Source organism: Plectropomus leopardus, chromosome 2, assembly GCF_008729295.1.
Source record: "Plectropomus leopardus isolate mb chromosome 2, YSFRI_Pleo_2.0, whole genome shotgun sequence".
Lineage (NCBI taxonomy): Eukaryota > Metazoa > Chordata > Actinopteri > Perciformes > Serranidae > Plectropomus > Plectropomus leopardus.
Window position 1 is genome coordinate 9,299,498 of NC_056464.1, and position 16,275 is coordinate 9,315,772.

The 16,275-nt window shown below is 37.8% G+C and overlaps 1 protein-coding gene across 2 annotated transcripts in view; it reads left to right on the forward strand.

The window, feature by feature from the left end:
- Window positions 1-16,275, forward strand: part of scn8ab (sodium channel, voltage gated, type VIII, alpha subunit b) — a 61,811-nt gene that overhangs the window by 42,330 nt on the left and 3,206 nt on the right. For both annotated transcript variants that reach the window (XM_042499790.1, XM_042499798.1), the window contains exons 19-27: window positions 679-796; window positions 1,736-1,890; window positions 3,316-3,489; window positions 10,494-10,616; window positions 13,383-13,667; window positions 13,772-13,825; window positions 13,912-14,049; window positions 15,341-15,445; window positions 15,560-15,830. In XM_042499790.1, coding sequence (XP_042355724.1) covers window positions 679-796; window positions 1,736-1,890; window positions 3,316-3,489; window positions 10,494-10,616; window positions 13,383-13,667; window positions 13,772-13,825; window positions 13,912-14,049; window positions 15,341-15,445; window positions 15,560-15,830 — 1,423 coding nt within the window. The remainder of the gene's footprint in view (window positions 1-678; window positions 797-1,735; window positions 1,891-3,315; window positions 3,490-10,493; window positions 10,617-13,382; window positions 13,668-13,771; window positions 13,826-13,911; window positions 14,050-15,340; window positions 15,446-15,559; window positions 15,831-16,275) is intronic.

Here is a 16,275-nt window from a genome sequence, read left to right on the forward strand (position 1 = left end):
GTGCAGTATCATTCTCTAGTGAATTGAATAGGTTGTGTTTCTGCATGTGCACAAGTGTGTTTATACTTTATTGCAATAAGACTGCTGTTATGCTGGTGTTTCACTAGTTTGCCCTGCCTCACCATGACCTATTGTTAAAATATGACATGATTTATCAGTACGGTGAACTTCACCAAGCTGATTTCTACTAGTTATTCTAACACATCAGCAACACAGCTATAGGCATCCAAAAATATACTTGTCATAAACTGGATGTATTTATTGTATTTTTCATCACAACAGGTTTTGTTTTTGGTCATCACATTGATCAACTCTGATGTTTAACATTCTTCTTCACAGATGAATATGCCCTTCCTCACTAAGGAAATCTATATTTATGCATGTATAACAACGACCATCATTACCAGTGCAATCAATCACTGGTCAAGTTTATTTACCTCCTTGTGTATGTATTCAAAACTCTGCAGGATAGGCATTGGCAGAGGAAACTTTACCACATAGCTACCACATGCATGTTTATCTCTAGCAATAAATCATGTCATGTATATAAACCCAAAAGGGCATTAATGTAATGGTTGTGCTGGCACTGTGCCGTATCCATGCGATTTCGACATCTCACTGTTGAGCCTGTGATGTTTAGAGGTTGAACTGATCTCTTTGGTCCTCTGTTTGTCCCAGCTGGATGACACCAGTTCGTCTGAGGGCAGCACGATAGACATCAAGCCTGATGTGGAGGAGGTTGCAGTGGTGGAGGTAGTGGAGGAGTATGTTGACCCAGACCCCTGCTGGACAGACGGTAGGTGGTGTTTATTATTCGACTTTGTAGTAAATTTATATTTTTGGATCCCCATTAGCCACAACTAGGGTTGCAACTACTCCTCCTGAGGTCTACATAAGAAAACATTACGTCATAATATAAAACAAATATATGACTTAATTTAAAGTCCACGGCAAAAATAAACAAAAACGACAAGAAAATAGGGAAAAAAAATCAAATAAATAAAAACAAAAGGATAAATTAGTAACCATTAAAATACGACAACAGTGACAACAAGTATTCTCATAATATCTGAATGGTCAGTAAAAAATAACATTAATCTGATTTTTTACATTGTACCTGACCTAACCTTGTACTAGGGCTGGGTGATAAAGAGAAAAAGCAATTTAACATAAAATGATGCATGGGTTAAGAGGGTGGGGGTTAATACAGATATAGTCATGTACTTGCTGATATGCAAAATATAAAAAGAAGGAATTATGGTAAGTGAAATGGTTGGGGTGGGGCTGTGCAATATATTAAATATCACATTTTTTTTGTAAAAAAAAATATAAATATTGAGACAACATTGTAGGGCTGACTTTTGATGCTTTCATAAAATATTTACATGATGAGATTTATGATAGATAATCATCAGTAATGTGGATATAATGGCATGATATGACATTATATATCATATTCATTATATGATATATAATGATGAAGTGGGTCAAGGCAAATAATAGAACAGTATGGTTAGTTAATAAAAATACATTATTTTCCTGTAATGTAACCCCCAAAACACAGACAAAAACAAAACTTAAAAATATTACAATATTCATAATCTGAGACGATATCTAATCTCATATCAAGATACTGATATAATATCAATATATTGTCCGGCCCTAATACATCATACATTATGCCCTTGGAGGTATTATGCATCTATCTGGTTTTTTTTTTAAATTTCTCAAACAGAGTGTGTAGCCAAATACAAATGCTGTGACGTTCCCATCACTCACGGCTGGGGGAAGAGCTGGTGGTTCCTGAGGAAGACCTGCTACCTGATTGTAGAACATAACTGGTTTGAAACCCTCATCATCTTCATGATCCTGCTCAGCAGTGGAGCCTTGGTAAGAGCACACATGCATGCATGCACACAAGTACAGATGTGCCCACTTTTGTATTAACTCATAAACATCATATTTATGCCACAACTAGTGCTTCTAATTATAATTATAAAGCACATAACAAAACAAAGTAAATACAATACTACAACATTATGATAAATGTAAGAGCTGACAAAGAATAGAAATTCACAGAATAAATAAAATAATGTGTTCATTTAGAGAAAGCAGTTTCATAATGTGTGCAGGTAAGACTGTCTCTTGCTTTTCTTCTGTAACTGCCCTTGATATTATTGTTGCTAATAGAAAGCAAATTGCTGTAATGCACCAACCTTTCAACCAGTAGAATCCAGCTTAAGTCTGTAGCTTTATCAAAATATTGCTGAAGAATGGATGCTGGCAGTTGAGAATGGAAGAGCTGAGGGGCTGATCAGTCTAGTTTGAGTTGGTGACAAATTTCCTTCATCAGCTTCATTAGTTGAACAATTAATTTACTGAAAAGGTTGACAGCATATCAGCTGCAGTAAAAACCTAGGTCTGCCATTCTTCAGTGAAATTCAGAAGCATGCTGAATAGATAATTGTATTGTAAAGATTTCATGCTATTTTTCTTGTCATTTTTATCAGTTTTGTCAAAATCAAACATTAAAGAGGACCTATTATGCCAATTTTCTACTAGATTTCTACCACATGTTTACATACTCTGATGTTCAAAAAACAGTCCTCATACTAAAATAATCATAAAAAAAACAAAACAAGAAGACTCCATGTACAGTAGTATCTGTCTCTTTAAGCCCAGTCAACTCTCATTGTTCAGCATTTCCGGGTCTCCCATATCTCAGCATCTATGCACCGTCGTTGTATATTAGCATTTTCTCTCATTAAAAACAGCAATTAAAGCTTTTAAATACAATTGGACATGCTCCAGCAGGAATATGAGATTATGTGAGTGGGGAGATTAGTTTTTTTTCTGCAACCAAAATAACATATTTCCCTGATGTTAGCATGCAGCTTTGTGTAGCATTGTACTTGCAGCCAGGGAATGACATAGTGTGCATGACACGAAAATAAGACAAATCAGTGAATCAATCATTTAATCAATGTAGCAGTGTAGGGTTTATAATGCAAACACTTGCAGCAGCGTGACTGGAGCAGATAAACAAAACAAAACAGAATATTCAAAATGGTCTGAAACCTGAGGTTTTTGTTCACAGGAATTGCATTTACACACACTTACCCCATTATTTGAAGCACTGGTCACATTTAATATGATAACCTGACATAGCAACATCATATGACAGAAAAAAGGGAAAGCAAAATTGGTCCTCTTTAAACAATTTACTTATTTGCAACATCAGCACGTGTAATTTATCAATGTTGAAAGAGATCAGTGAAGCTATTGCTCATGTGATGATTCTCTGCTGCTCTTCAGGCCTTCGAGGATGTGTACATTGAGCAGAGGAAGACAATCCGCATCATTCTGGAGTACGCTGATCGGGTTTTCACCTACATCTTCATCCTGGAGATGTTGCTGAAATGGGTGGCCTACGGCTTTGTCAAGTACTTCACTAATGCCTGGTGTTGGTTAGACTTTTTCATTGTGGATGTAAGTATATTTGCATACCATTTTTTTGAATAGTAAAGTAATAGTGCAACTTTTATACAAGTCATTTGGATCAACTTCTCATGATGATATTTTAAGATAGTAACCCATCATAGTATGGCATGGAGTCTCAGAGCTCATTGGTTAACCTAAACATGAAGCAGGACTGTCTATATTCTCATTAGGGCTGTAATCAACCAAAAAAAATCTTGGTCGACTGAAATTATATACACTCTTCAACCAATCGATTGGTAGATGGGAGAAAAAATCAGCACATTATAATCTCCACAGTACATTGAGGGTACTCTACCTGGTAGAATTGTGTGTCCACCAAAGAATTTCTTTTCCTGCCACAGGGCTTGACTTAAACACATGCCCAGGACGAGTCCATCTCACCACTAAGTGTTAAACAGGACTGATGAGAAAAATCTGACATACTGGACACTCCAGAATTTAACTCTGCAGATGACAATGTCATAGACAGCATAATGTTACTAACATTAAATATCTCTGTAACTCTGCACGCAAGAGAGAGGGAGACTTAATTTTTAGTCCAGAAGCTGATGTTAGCAATCCTTTTGCTCAAACAAGGGCTCTGGTATGATTGCATCCATTTCTGAAGCTTTATAATACAGCCTTGAACTAAAAGTAGTTTTGGAGAGTTAGTAAAATGCAGTATATCCATAGTGATAAGTCTGAAACTGAATCTCTTCTGTGATAATTTATCCATGCTCTGATGCTGAACTCGTCACTTATGGGGAAGAAAGTCTAGCTGCACGCACATTCAAAAGCAGTTAAATAAAAGGTGCTGGACAGAACAAAAGTCCTCCCATGGTTTATCTAGTGTGCGGACTCTATTTTTGTATTTTTGCACTCGTCACTAACACCAGCCGTCCAATCACAGTGGAACCAAATACCAGTGAGACCAACTGTCACAGAGGATAAATACGATTGCTGAACAACAACTGTCGTTTTCTGCCGGGAAAAGAAACGCTTTGGTGGACAAATGGCCCAACGAAAGTAACACCAGCATTTGTCTGACCAGTGAGATTTTAGTTGGATAAGAGCATGTTCACCAACCGACCAGGTTTTAACAGCCCTAATGTTCTTACTACAGAAATGGACCAAGTAGCTCAGGAACTCAAAAACTTGGTCTGTTTCTTGATTAAACCTTGGAGATCTCAGCAGTTCTGATATACTAGTATGTACTGTTTTGAGAACCTTTTGAGTCAATATTAGGCTATAATGTTAATTATCAAAGTATTGATGGGTCACAGCTTGAGACACAAGTTGTATCTATTTTCTATGTTATATCAGGGCTTTGCTGCAGTGCTTTGTGGGCCATATTCACGGTCAGCAAAATGCTGCAACTTTAAATGTTACTGTTGCAAGTGGGAGACATTGGTATGGAGTCAGTATTATGTAAAAACAAAACAAAAAAACACCAGTGTTTACAGAAATTTAGACAGCAAAAGAGGACATATAATGTGATATTACTGGTAAACTGATAAGAGGGCTATGTTTTCCTCACAGTGCTCTGTGTCAGTGTCACAGCCTACCGTTAACAGGGTAGCACACAACAGCAGCCCTGACACAGTAAATATCTATAAACCCGGGTGTGTTTCAGAGCTCCTGTCTAGCTTTGGACTGCTGAGTCATTCAGTGTTTTCCCACTTGACAATTACTATTGCACACAGTGTGGTTCGTCCTTTTCTGTTGTTTGTGCGTGATGATTTTCTCTCACTTGAATTTCTTCCTGTGTCTATTTGAAAATGGAAAATATACATTACATGGTATGCTTAAAGGGGAACTATGCCCATTTTCAAAATTCATACTTACAGTTATTCCTATTGTCTAAGACAGTACAAAAATATTAATAAACAAAAACTAGGGTGCTAAAAGTTTTGTGACATCATCATGTATAAAGTCTGGAGCTGCTCCTTAGACAATGAATTTATGACACTGTGAGCATCCAGGGAAGTGTTCTGAGTATGGGTACAGTTTCTCTTTCAGGACTGAGAACACAATATAATAAAGCTCATTTGGGTATAAAAAAGAAATTTCATTGGCCATTCATTGTCTATGGGGCAGCTCCAGAATGTATACCCAAAGACATCACAAGACTTTGTTTCTCTGGTTTCTGGCTCTGAGAGAGAGTAGCTCATGTTCACAGACATTGATTTAACATTCCTAGGCCATGGAAATAACATACTGGAATTCTTAATTTAGGTGGTGTTCCCCTTTAAAGTCCCCATGAAATGGTGTTCCCTAAAATGTAGCCAGACCGAACATGGCAAGCTAAGCAAATTACTGAAGAATTCCAAGCAAGGCACAGCGGGATAACAGGTGGCAAGGGATATGCAGGCAATATGGCTCACTAAGCTCTAATATACAGTATGACCTGTGACCTGAAAGTGGTAGAAAATAGTTGAGCTGTAACCAATCACATTTGGTGTTCATTAAATAGAGCTTATTTTACTGCAGAGTCACATCAGACATAGCTTCTGTTTGGATTTGTGTCATCTGTGAAACTAAACTGTAACAACTTCAGTAGGAAGATCTGGACTGCATTTTGAGTGAGAGCATGATTGATCTTTCCACAAGCAGCTGATTGTAGGAGGTGTTTGTGGTGCCTGGCAGCTTTGCCATGTTCTGTCTGGTTGTACCTTTAATGTGATGTATATCCTGTTAAAACAGGATGTTGAGGTGGGACATAAAGCGTAAGATAAGTGTTACCGCAAAGCCAAGGGGATGTCAGTAAGGAGAGAAAGGAAGTTGGTGAGCACCTGTTCATAGGTGCATGTTGAGCTCAACGTGAAATGTTTACTGCTTTCCAGACAGTCACACTTTTTTGGGAACTTTATGGCGTCCTTTGATGGTGTCACTAAATGTTATGGTGTTTACATAGACTGAAGAGGAATAGGACTATAAAGAAAAATATACATGTTCAGAGACTTATCTCGGAATTCTTGAAAACAAAAGTCAGACTTTGGAGGAAAGGGTCATATGGTGTCAGAAATGATATGATAAAATATACAACATAGTCCACTACTCTGTGTGTCTGCTACTTTTTAATGTTTAAATCCCCATGCAACTTGTACCCTACTATGCACTAGACTCATATGCCACCATGCATAAAGTAAAAAGTAGCGACGAAGCAATGGTTACTAACCAAGTACTTCTGGAGCTGCTATTATGCATCGTGCATGTCCGAAGCAAAGCCCAAAATGTTTTTAAACGATCAGTTAACAGTTTTAAATACAGCCTCTGACTTTTTCCTATAATTTAAAATATTGAAATGAATCTGAGAACTCATATTTTTCTCGTCCTAATCCTCCTACATGTATTTGATGATGTGTTTAATGTTGTGCCTTCACCACCAGTTTTCCACCATCGTTGACTGTCATGTACCCATGTGTCTGTGATTTAATATTAACATCCTTTGTCACATGAGAAGGATGCACTAGTGTACTGTATGTTGTATTTCCTCTTGTATTTCCTCTTGGTTTGCCAAACATGATTTTGGGTTTGCCCAGTTCCCACACTTGTGGTATTACAGTGCAGCCTGTTTCGCCGCACTCTGTATGCACTCTCTCAATACTGGATGAATCTAAAAAATAGTTGTCTCCATTAGTCACTTAGATATAGAGACACCGCAAACAAATATGGTCCAGGTTAAACAATACTGTTTCTCTTTAAAGTTGCATTTCTGCCAACAACTGAACTGGTATTGTGCAGTAAACCATGAAGAATTTTGGAATACACTAGACCAACATGAAACTAGGAGAATCAAGTGCATAAAGTATGGGCTGGCTTTTTTCAAACATGGTACACACTTGCCCACTACCTTGGCCTGAAAATACTTGTTTTCCTTTTGGAAGTACTGTAGAAATGAAATTGGGTCATTAAAATTGATAAGGGTTTATACTCCTGAGAACATGTGTATGTTCAGCAGAGTTGAACCAGCAGTTAGATTATGAGATTGTGTTGATAATGATGTGGCCTCATGGTGGCAGCTCATGATACTTCAAAAACTGAAAAGGTTTATCCTTTGGGGAATGTGAATGTGCCTAGTAGATTTGACCACAACTGCTCGGTAGAATTTTGTCTTTGATGATAACAAGTGACAACTAGAAGCACTAGAACTATTGTCAGATGTCCTAAAAACATTTAGATTCACCCTTGGGGGAACATGGTGAATGAGTATAATTTTTTTATTGAAATAAAACCTTTCATGGAATAAAGTTACCATTTTCAACTACTGGGGGTGCTAAGCAAAAGGTCAGGAGATCAGCAAAAATCTGGGGACTGTGGATAACAACGGGTAACAAATTTCAGGCAGTAGAAAGTCTCAAGATATCCTGTTCTGTACCAAGGTTTGGGAAGAACAGAGGGCCGACCCAAATGACAATGCCATCCTCAGACCCTCAGGTGAAAATGTATTGTGCAAGTGTGCGTGTTTGTCACTGTTTCATTAGTTTTGGTTTATCCAGAAGACTGGATAATGAGCCAGAGTTCCCATTTCTTATCCATATCATAGAAGCTGAAGTTGTCCACTGTTACAGCCTGGCTGAAAATAAGATGGATTCTGTCTAGAATTTCATTTATTTAAATTTACGAAGACTTAGACAGAACATAAAGATGAATGCAATTCAATGCAATGACCATAGACTATATAAAAAGACGGACAGTGCGTCTCTGCTTCCTCCCACTGTACAAAAATGAAGTCAAATAACGCAAATAAAGGTGCTACTGTCTTGCACTTTTATAGTCAGAGTCTGTGTAGTAGCAATTGGGAAGTGAAGCAGTGATACTGAATTCCCGCCAATTCGCCCAACCAAATTGCAAGCAGCATTATTTGTCATGCACACCGATTGGCACACACAGCTGTCAATCATGACATCAAACCCACTTTTTATAGCATCAAATAACTGATTGAAACTACTTTGCACCTATGTTGAGCAATCAGACAAGTCACACTGGATGCGCCATGGCTCTGAGCCAATTTTTGATGTCTGCTCTATTTTTTCATGAGCAAATCTATCAGGAAATCATACTGAATAATCTATTTTAAACAATACAAATTATATATATTCGATATGATATGAATTATCTGATTATTATGATAAATTCTATAATATGCCTCCACAATGCTTGTCAGTTGTGTCTAAACAGAAAGAGAGAGACAAGCAGACACACACAGACAGATACACAGCCAGAGGTACATCAGCAAACAGGGACAGAGCTCTCCCTGTAATTGAAAGGAGCAAAGAGGGAGAATTGCTCGCTGACCAGCGCAGAGGGATGCACTCCTGGTGTGAATGGCCATGTGACTGCTGAAGCGTGGCTGTGCCACAATTAACATACCGGGGCGCTTCTGCATCCAGTGTGCACCCAGCGTTATAGTACTAGTTATAGTATAGTTCACTTGTCTCACAGTCAGTGTGTTTTTTAAATGGGTTTTGGGTCAGATGCCTGAAATAAGATCTGTGGTTAACACAAGCTTTTGAGGCTTTAACTTTTTTTTCTGTGGCATAAAATACTAGATCCCACTAGTGAGTCTTGAAGCGCCCATGTGTTTTTAAAAAAGCAGTAGTTAACATATTGCTAAATGACACTGCGTGACAACACCACGGTCAACACGACTTTACAGCCTTGTTGTGGTGGCAACGTTAAAGTTACGTGACCTTGACGTAGTTCGTTCATAGCCTAACCTGAGCTTTTTACTTCTAGCTATTGCATTATGCCTCAAAATCATGAAAATAGTGTTTAGACAATCTAACTTAAGAAACATGTAAATATCGTAAGTGTTGGTTTGCCAGAGCTTTTTTTCTACAATTATCCCAAATCCAGTGTGAAAATCCCTGGCTTTTTGTCAAGGGAACCTCTGTGAATCTTACAATAGAGGTGTGAATCCAACTCAGTGGCGATGCCTCACATTTAAGTCTATGGTCTTGTATTGAAATGTATTATATTGTACAACAATTCTGTTAATTTGTCCACCTGTTGTATTTGAAAAAGTAATATTTTCCCATCTTATTTCTTTGATTTATTGTTAGAAGACCAGATGGCTATAGCTTGTGATGATGGAGAGACGAGTCAAGTTCTTCAGATGTTTTTGGCGGGATCCAGTGCTTGTCAAACCCCCAACTGATTCTCCAATAGACAACTTCCAATATGCAGACATCTCCTTATATTTTGAATTAACCTCTGTGCTGTACAGATGACTTCTCCTGCCTTTCCATGCAAATCTCCCCCCTAATATTGACCTGTCCTTTCTCTCACAGCAGGTGCCTCTAACTGTGTCTCTCTTTAAGTTAAGAGAGACATTGTGCAGCTGTCGAGAGGGACTGAGGGGGTCGATGTTTGAGGGTCCAGGGTAAGGTTTGTGTGCTGTGTTGGGACTCCTACTTTCACAGGTTATCCTCTCTCTTCTAACCCTGAAAGTTGTCCTCAACCTTCTGCGTTTTTCTCTCCCCCTCTTTAAATAAGACGCTCTCTGGTGTGGAAACTGTACTGTTCTGTACTGTGTACTGTGTGTATATTATTGTGTCACATTGATTTAGTGTTTGTGAATACATCTCTCCTCTAATTTTTTCCCTTTGTTTGACTCTTTATCTTCTCTCCCTCTCACTGTGTCAACCACAAGTTTCTTTCCAGGTGTGCTTACTGTGCTGTTAAGCTGGTTATCACGCTAGACTGGCTTGCCAAACTAAACCAAACATAAGCAAACAAACACAAAAAAAAAACAACAAAGAAAACTTGGGTCACATATTTATTGACCTTTGTCTATTGTAATAACCCCTGTTTAACCGTATGTCATATAGATACATATATTTACACATATATAAACTATATATGTACTTATATATATCTGTATATAACCATTCAGCCATCCTGACAGTATATTTAAGGGCCCACCTTTCTCTCTATGTCCCCTCTAACTTTGTGGGTCCTCTCTTCCTTTGCCTCTGTCTTTCCCTCTCCTTCTGTCCCTATCTGTGTAGGTGTCTATAGTCAGCCTTATAGCTAATGCGTTGGGCTACTCCGATCTAGGCCCGATTAAATCACTCAGGACACTGAGGGCCTTGAGACCCCTCAGGGCCCTGTCACGTTTTGAAGGGATGAGGGTAAGACCTAAGATACTGGACAGCTGGTCCTTCTGCATGCCGATTAAATAAAAGCATCAACGCATGCTAGAAATGGCAATATAGCAGATTTTCAAAAATGTTGCTAAAGGGAAATTTTTTTTAGCTAAAAGCTTTTATCAGTGAGAAGCTTTTTTTGCATGGATGCAGATCATCTCAGATGGTCATAATACATCTGATTTGATTTATCATATTTCATTTCATATAAATTAAGTGCTATGTTAAGGCAATATGCGGTGATTTACCCATTAAGAATATTAACAAAACACCTAAAAATTCTCACCTATGCCTTATGAAACACTAAACAATAGCAGCGATTTTGACCTGAATGATGCAACACGTTTAATAATTCCTGAGCTCTGAAGTGATCAGCTGAGAGAACAACTAGAGGTTGGCATGGACCATCACACAAAACCGAGTCACAGGACAGGGTTAATGTGAAGTGAAGTCATGCAGTCCAGTGAAGTAAACCAACTGAAGGGTTTCTTAGCTACAGAGCCCCCCAGTTGTCATTTGATTGACAAACAAATTGACATAGAAATGAGTGCAGATGGTCAATAAATCTGTGTGTGCACATTTATTTTACAGTATGCACACTCTTGATTAATCCTTGAGCGTGTGCACAGTTTCTACATTAGTCACTTTGATACCATGTGGCCCCTGGAGGGCTCTGTACTAAAAAGAAAGACATTTTCTTTCTGCAATGCTAATTGGGTTCTTCTGATCATTTTGTTGTGTGATGGGTTTGATCAACATCTGGTTGTTGCTGGGCAAAAAAAACTTAAAAAAGAAATCTTGTCAGTGTCTAAGCTCAGCATCCTCTGACTGTTGCTCTGCCTCAAGTGTCCTGTTATCTGATTCTATCACAGTTTGGCTTTGGCATTGTCACACTGGAAGATTAACAAACTTCTGGTTGCATATCCCCCTCCCTCGCCATCCTCGCTCACCACTCCTCAGTGAATGTCACCACCATGATTTTCATGATCTCCATTTTGCAGTAGTAATAAGAACTGATCATGTGGATGCTTTGTTTCTATATTATTACACAGAACTCTGAAATGAAAAGAAAACCTAGAGAGTTTTGATATTTGATGTCTGCTTGTTAAGTTTTGGTTTATTTAGCTTTCTGTTACCATGGCACCTCTGTGTTTAGAAATGCACATTCATATGGGGTCCTCCTTAATCTTAAACTTTATCTTATCTCCTCTAACATGCATACACTGCTTCAGAGCAGAGTAGTTTATATAAATCACATTCATATGCTCAATTGGCAATATATGTAACCCTATTTAGGGACAGTCATTATTGGGGGATGCTCAGCAATATTTTCTTTACATTGAATCAGGGCTGAACAATATATAGAAAATCAAATATCATGATACGTCTGACTAAATATATCAATATTGATACTGCAATGATACTGTAGGGTTGACTATTGGTGTTTTCACAAAACATTTACACAATGGGTATTTTGTATATACTCAGCAGTAATGTGGATATAATGACGCAAAGCAAATAATAGAACAGCTAGAAAAGGCTGGTAAGTTCAGAAATTTACATCACTTTACTGTAATGCAGCCTTTACGAAAAGACAACGCTTACAATATCCAAAGTCTTAGACATGATTTGGTGTCATATCACAATATGGAAATATTATCAATATATTGCCCAGCCCAAAGTTTTAATGAAAATTCACTGGTCTTCAAATGCATTATTAATCATATTAGCTTTGCAGATATAACTCAGCATAAGAGTCACTGACTGCTACAGTGACATGATTGTATACAGTTACATAATATATCCAAACAATCGTAGGTACAGTATTTGGACATTTAGGTAAAGAATAATTGCATTTTATTTGGGGGTGTAACAATTTATGGCGGCACAATACTTTGCTATACAAAAATTAGATGATATGGATGCTGAAAATGGATTGTATTTATTTATTATTTTTTTTAACCAAACTTATAAGAAATAATGTTTTAAGAGCAACACATTGAAAGTAGGGATGGGCATTTTAAGTTATATATTCATATTATTCAAGTACTCATATGTAATTATTAAAAGGGTACTCAAATACTCACAAAAACAAACAAAAAAAAAGGTCTAACATAAGCATAGAAATGTAGATTAGCCAACAACGCAAAACAAGTGCAATTTGAATTTAATTTATTGAACAACAGGTTTTAATTTGCCTATCAAACCAAAAACTCTGCAAACTTTCTGTTGCTGCCATTAGATAAGTTCGTTGCTGAAGGACTTTCTCTGGAGTAAAAAGCCGCATCCCTTTTTGTCAGTTCAACGTCTAGTTGGTTAACATGAGCCGTTTAACTGTCCCAACAAAGTAACACTTGACGACTTGTCCTTTCATTTAACCCGCCAATAACCGTTCAGTAACATTAGTCGTGTTCATCCCTGATTTTAAGAAAACAGTAGTCTCGCTTGGATGCTCATATTTTGTTTTTACTCCAACTTAACTCCGACAACAAAATATCATGAGTGCAACAAACCATGACTCTGAATTGTGTTGTGCCTTACCATGAACTGACAATATTGTTACGTCCCAAGTATTTTATTGTCATGACTTCACCTTGTCCCAGGAAGTCAGATAACACACTTCTAATGGAGGGAGAGAATGTGCATTTCTATGTATGTGTGTGTGTTGACGTTTATGTGTGAACATCTCTGTGCAGTTGGTCTGTGATAGCTGAGTCACAGCGCCCCTTGTCTCCTTACTGTCCTTTTCAGGTGGTGGTGAACGCCTTGGTGGGTGCTATCCCCTCCATCATGAATGTGCTGCTGGTGTGTCTCATCTTCTGGCTCATCTTCAGCATCATGGGTGTCAACCTGTTTGCTGGAAAGTATTACTACTGTTACAACGAGACAGCTGAGGAGAACTTCCTCCCCCATGTCGTCAACAATAAAACGGAGTGTTTTGCATTCATTAATGCAAACTATACTGAAGTCAGATGGAAAAACGTCAAGATCAATTTTGACAATGTTGGTGCAGGATACCTGGCGCTCCTGCAAGTGGTGAGAAACCTTTGTTGTCACCTCACATTTGCTTCTTTCCTCTGATATCATGTGTTTAATCTGTTTTCTTACAATGTCTCACACTGTGTCTGCCCACTGAACAGGCAACATTTAAAGGGTGGATGGACATCATGTATGCAGCAATAGATTCTAGAAAGGTACGCTCTTTGCCGTTTTAAAGACAGAGTTCTGGATTGTGTAGTAGTGCATTTTTGTACCAATTTCCACTTTTGCCACTTGACAGGTGGAGGACCAGCCTGTCTATGAGGACAACTTGTACATGTACATCTACTTTGTCATCTTCATCATCTTTGGATCGTTCTTCACTTTAAACCTCTTCATCGGTGTCATCATTGATAACTTCAATCAACAAAAGAAAAAGATAAGACTAATTTTCCTCACTTTCATCTTCTGAGAATAAGCTGCTTTGCAGATTTTTTGAAGTGATATTTTTGGAAAATATGTTTATCCGATTTCTAGATGCCAGTTGTATGAGAATATAGAATACCATTCTGATTTCTGTTCAATAAATATGAAACCACTGCCAGCAACCAGGTACCTTAGCTTGTCATAATGACTGGAAGAGAGAGGGGAAATGTTAACTGAAAGAATACTTTACTCCCAGTGATGATTTGTATATCAGTTACTCTGTAGTTTGATTGAATTAAAAAAGAAATCTTGGTTTATCTTTCTTTAAGAATCTCAAAACTGAGCAAATTGTGTCACACAACTTGTGCAGTATAATCCAAGTCTCATTTATCCACTCTTCTGCTCAGTTCTTTCCAAACACGCATTTTCGCTAAATCCATTCTCTGAAAGGGAAAGATTCAAATCATCAGTCAGATACCTCTCAGTGGTCTGAGATTCTTCAAGGTGAGCAAATTGCATCAGTAGGCTGCAGACCCAAATGGAGGCAGCTGCCTTGTCGGGCTCCGAGATAACGTTACCTCTGCTTTCTGCGTAGAAGCCGCTAATGTTCTGTTTTGCTGTACAGCTCACTGCGATTTAATAGAATTCAGTCTCTAGCTTTTGTTTGATATCTGGTGTTGGCAAAAAGTGTTGCTCATTTCTGATCCATTGTTATCAAGTTACTATACATTAGCTCAAAGGGCTAACTTTGTTTGTTCACTATATTTCATGAATATTGCTGTCACCCTAAAGATCCCACCAAACCTCGCTCAAACTCTCAACCTCTATAAGAGAGCAAATAGTCTCTCTTTGCATTCATGCTAGAAAAGCAGTTTTCTTCAAGAATTTAAGATGATACAAGATGAGTATTTGATATACAAATGGTAAGTATTTTTTTCATGAGTTTTAGAGGAGCTCGTAGGAGGGTATTGTAACTATTTTTTTTTGTAACTGAATTATTTTAGATGAAGCCAGGCTAAATATTTCCCTGTTTCCAATCTTTGTGCTAAGCTAAGCTACCTGGCCACTGGTGATAGTTTCATATTTACTGTAGAGATATGAAAGTACTGAGTGGTCTAACAATAAGCAAGAAATTTCAAAATATTACTTTAAGCTCAAAATCTGAACATTGTAAACAAATACAAGGGGCATTGTTTTTATTACACACAAAGTCAGTTTGAAATGTTAGACTGTATTTGGATAACTACTGTAATTGGAGGTCTAAATCCTTGCAAATTGTAACCAAATTGTTTTTGCCCCTTTACTTTGGAGGTCAGGATATCTTCATGACGGAAGAGCAGAAGAAATATTACAATGCCATGAAGAAACTAGGGTCAAAGAAGCCACAAAAACCAATCCCCAGGCCTCAGGTAAATATTTCACTCTTCAACTTTATCGCTGAGCAGGTATGTATTTGTTCATTTCTAGAGATCAAAAAAATGACTCCAAACATGCCTCCTTCCTTTCCCTCTACTTCTCCTCAGAACAACATCCAGGGCATGGTGTTTGACTTTGTGACGCAGCAGGTGTTTGACATCTCCATCATGATCCTCATTTGCCTCAACATGGTCACCATGATGGTGGAGACAGACGATCAGACGGAGGACACGGAACTAGTGCTTTACTGGGTCAACTTCATCTTTATCGTGGTCTTCACTGGCGAGTTTTTATTGAAGCTCTTCGCACTGCGGCACTACTACTTCACCAACGGTTGGAACATCTTTGATGTGGTTGTGGTCATCCTTTCAATTGTGGGCAAGTATTCAAAGACTTATTTATGAACTGTAAAACAAGTGTGAGTCTGCTTGATTGGAAATAGCTCAGATGTTGCCCATATAAATGGGTTTTGGTGGCACAGACAGATTAAAGGGCCACTTTTTGATACTTTGTCACTTTCCTCAAACCATGCAGGTCATTGTAGTTTTAAAATATGAGTTTCTGCTTCTCCCCCCATAAAACTTTAATAGTGTATGGATCTCCAAATCAGACAAAAGGCAGTAAAAAGTGATAGACAAGTCAAATTATCGTAACAGAATATATCAGTTAAAAAAGGATAAATAATTAGCCATGTACTTAGACAAAAACACTGAACTAAAAAGCTAAAAAAAACAACAAAGACAATGAAAGAAATAAATAAAATGAACTAGTGAAAGATAGTCCATTTTTTCCAAATGATTGGTGTTTTTGATGTAAAAAAAAA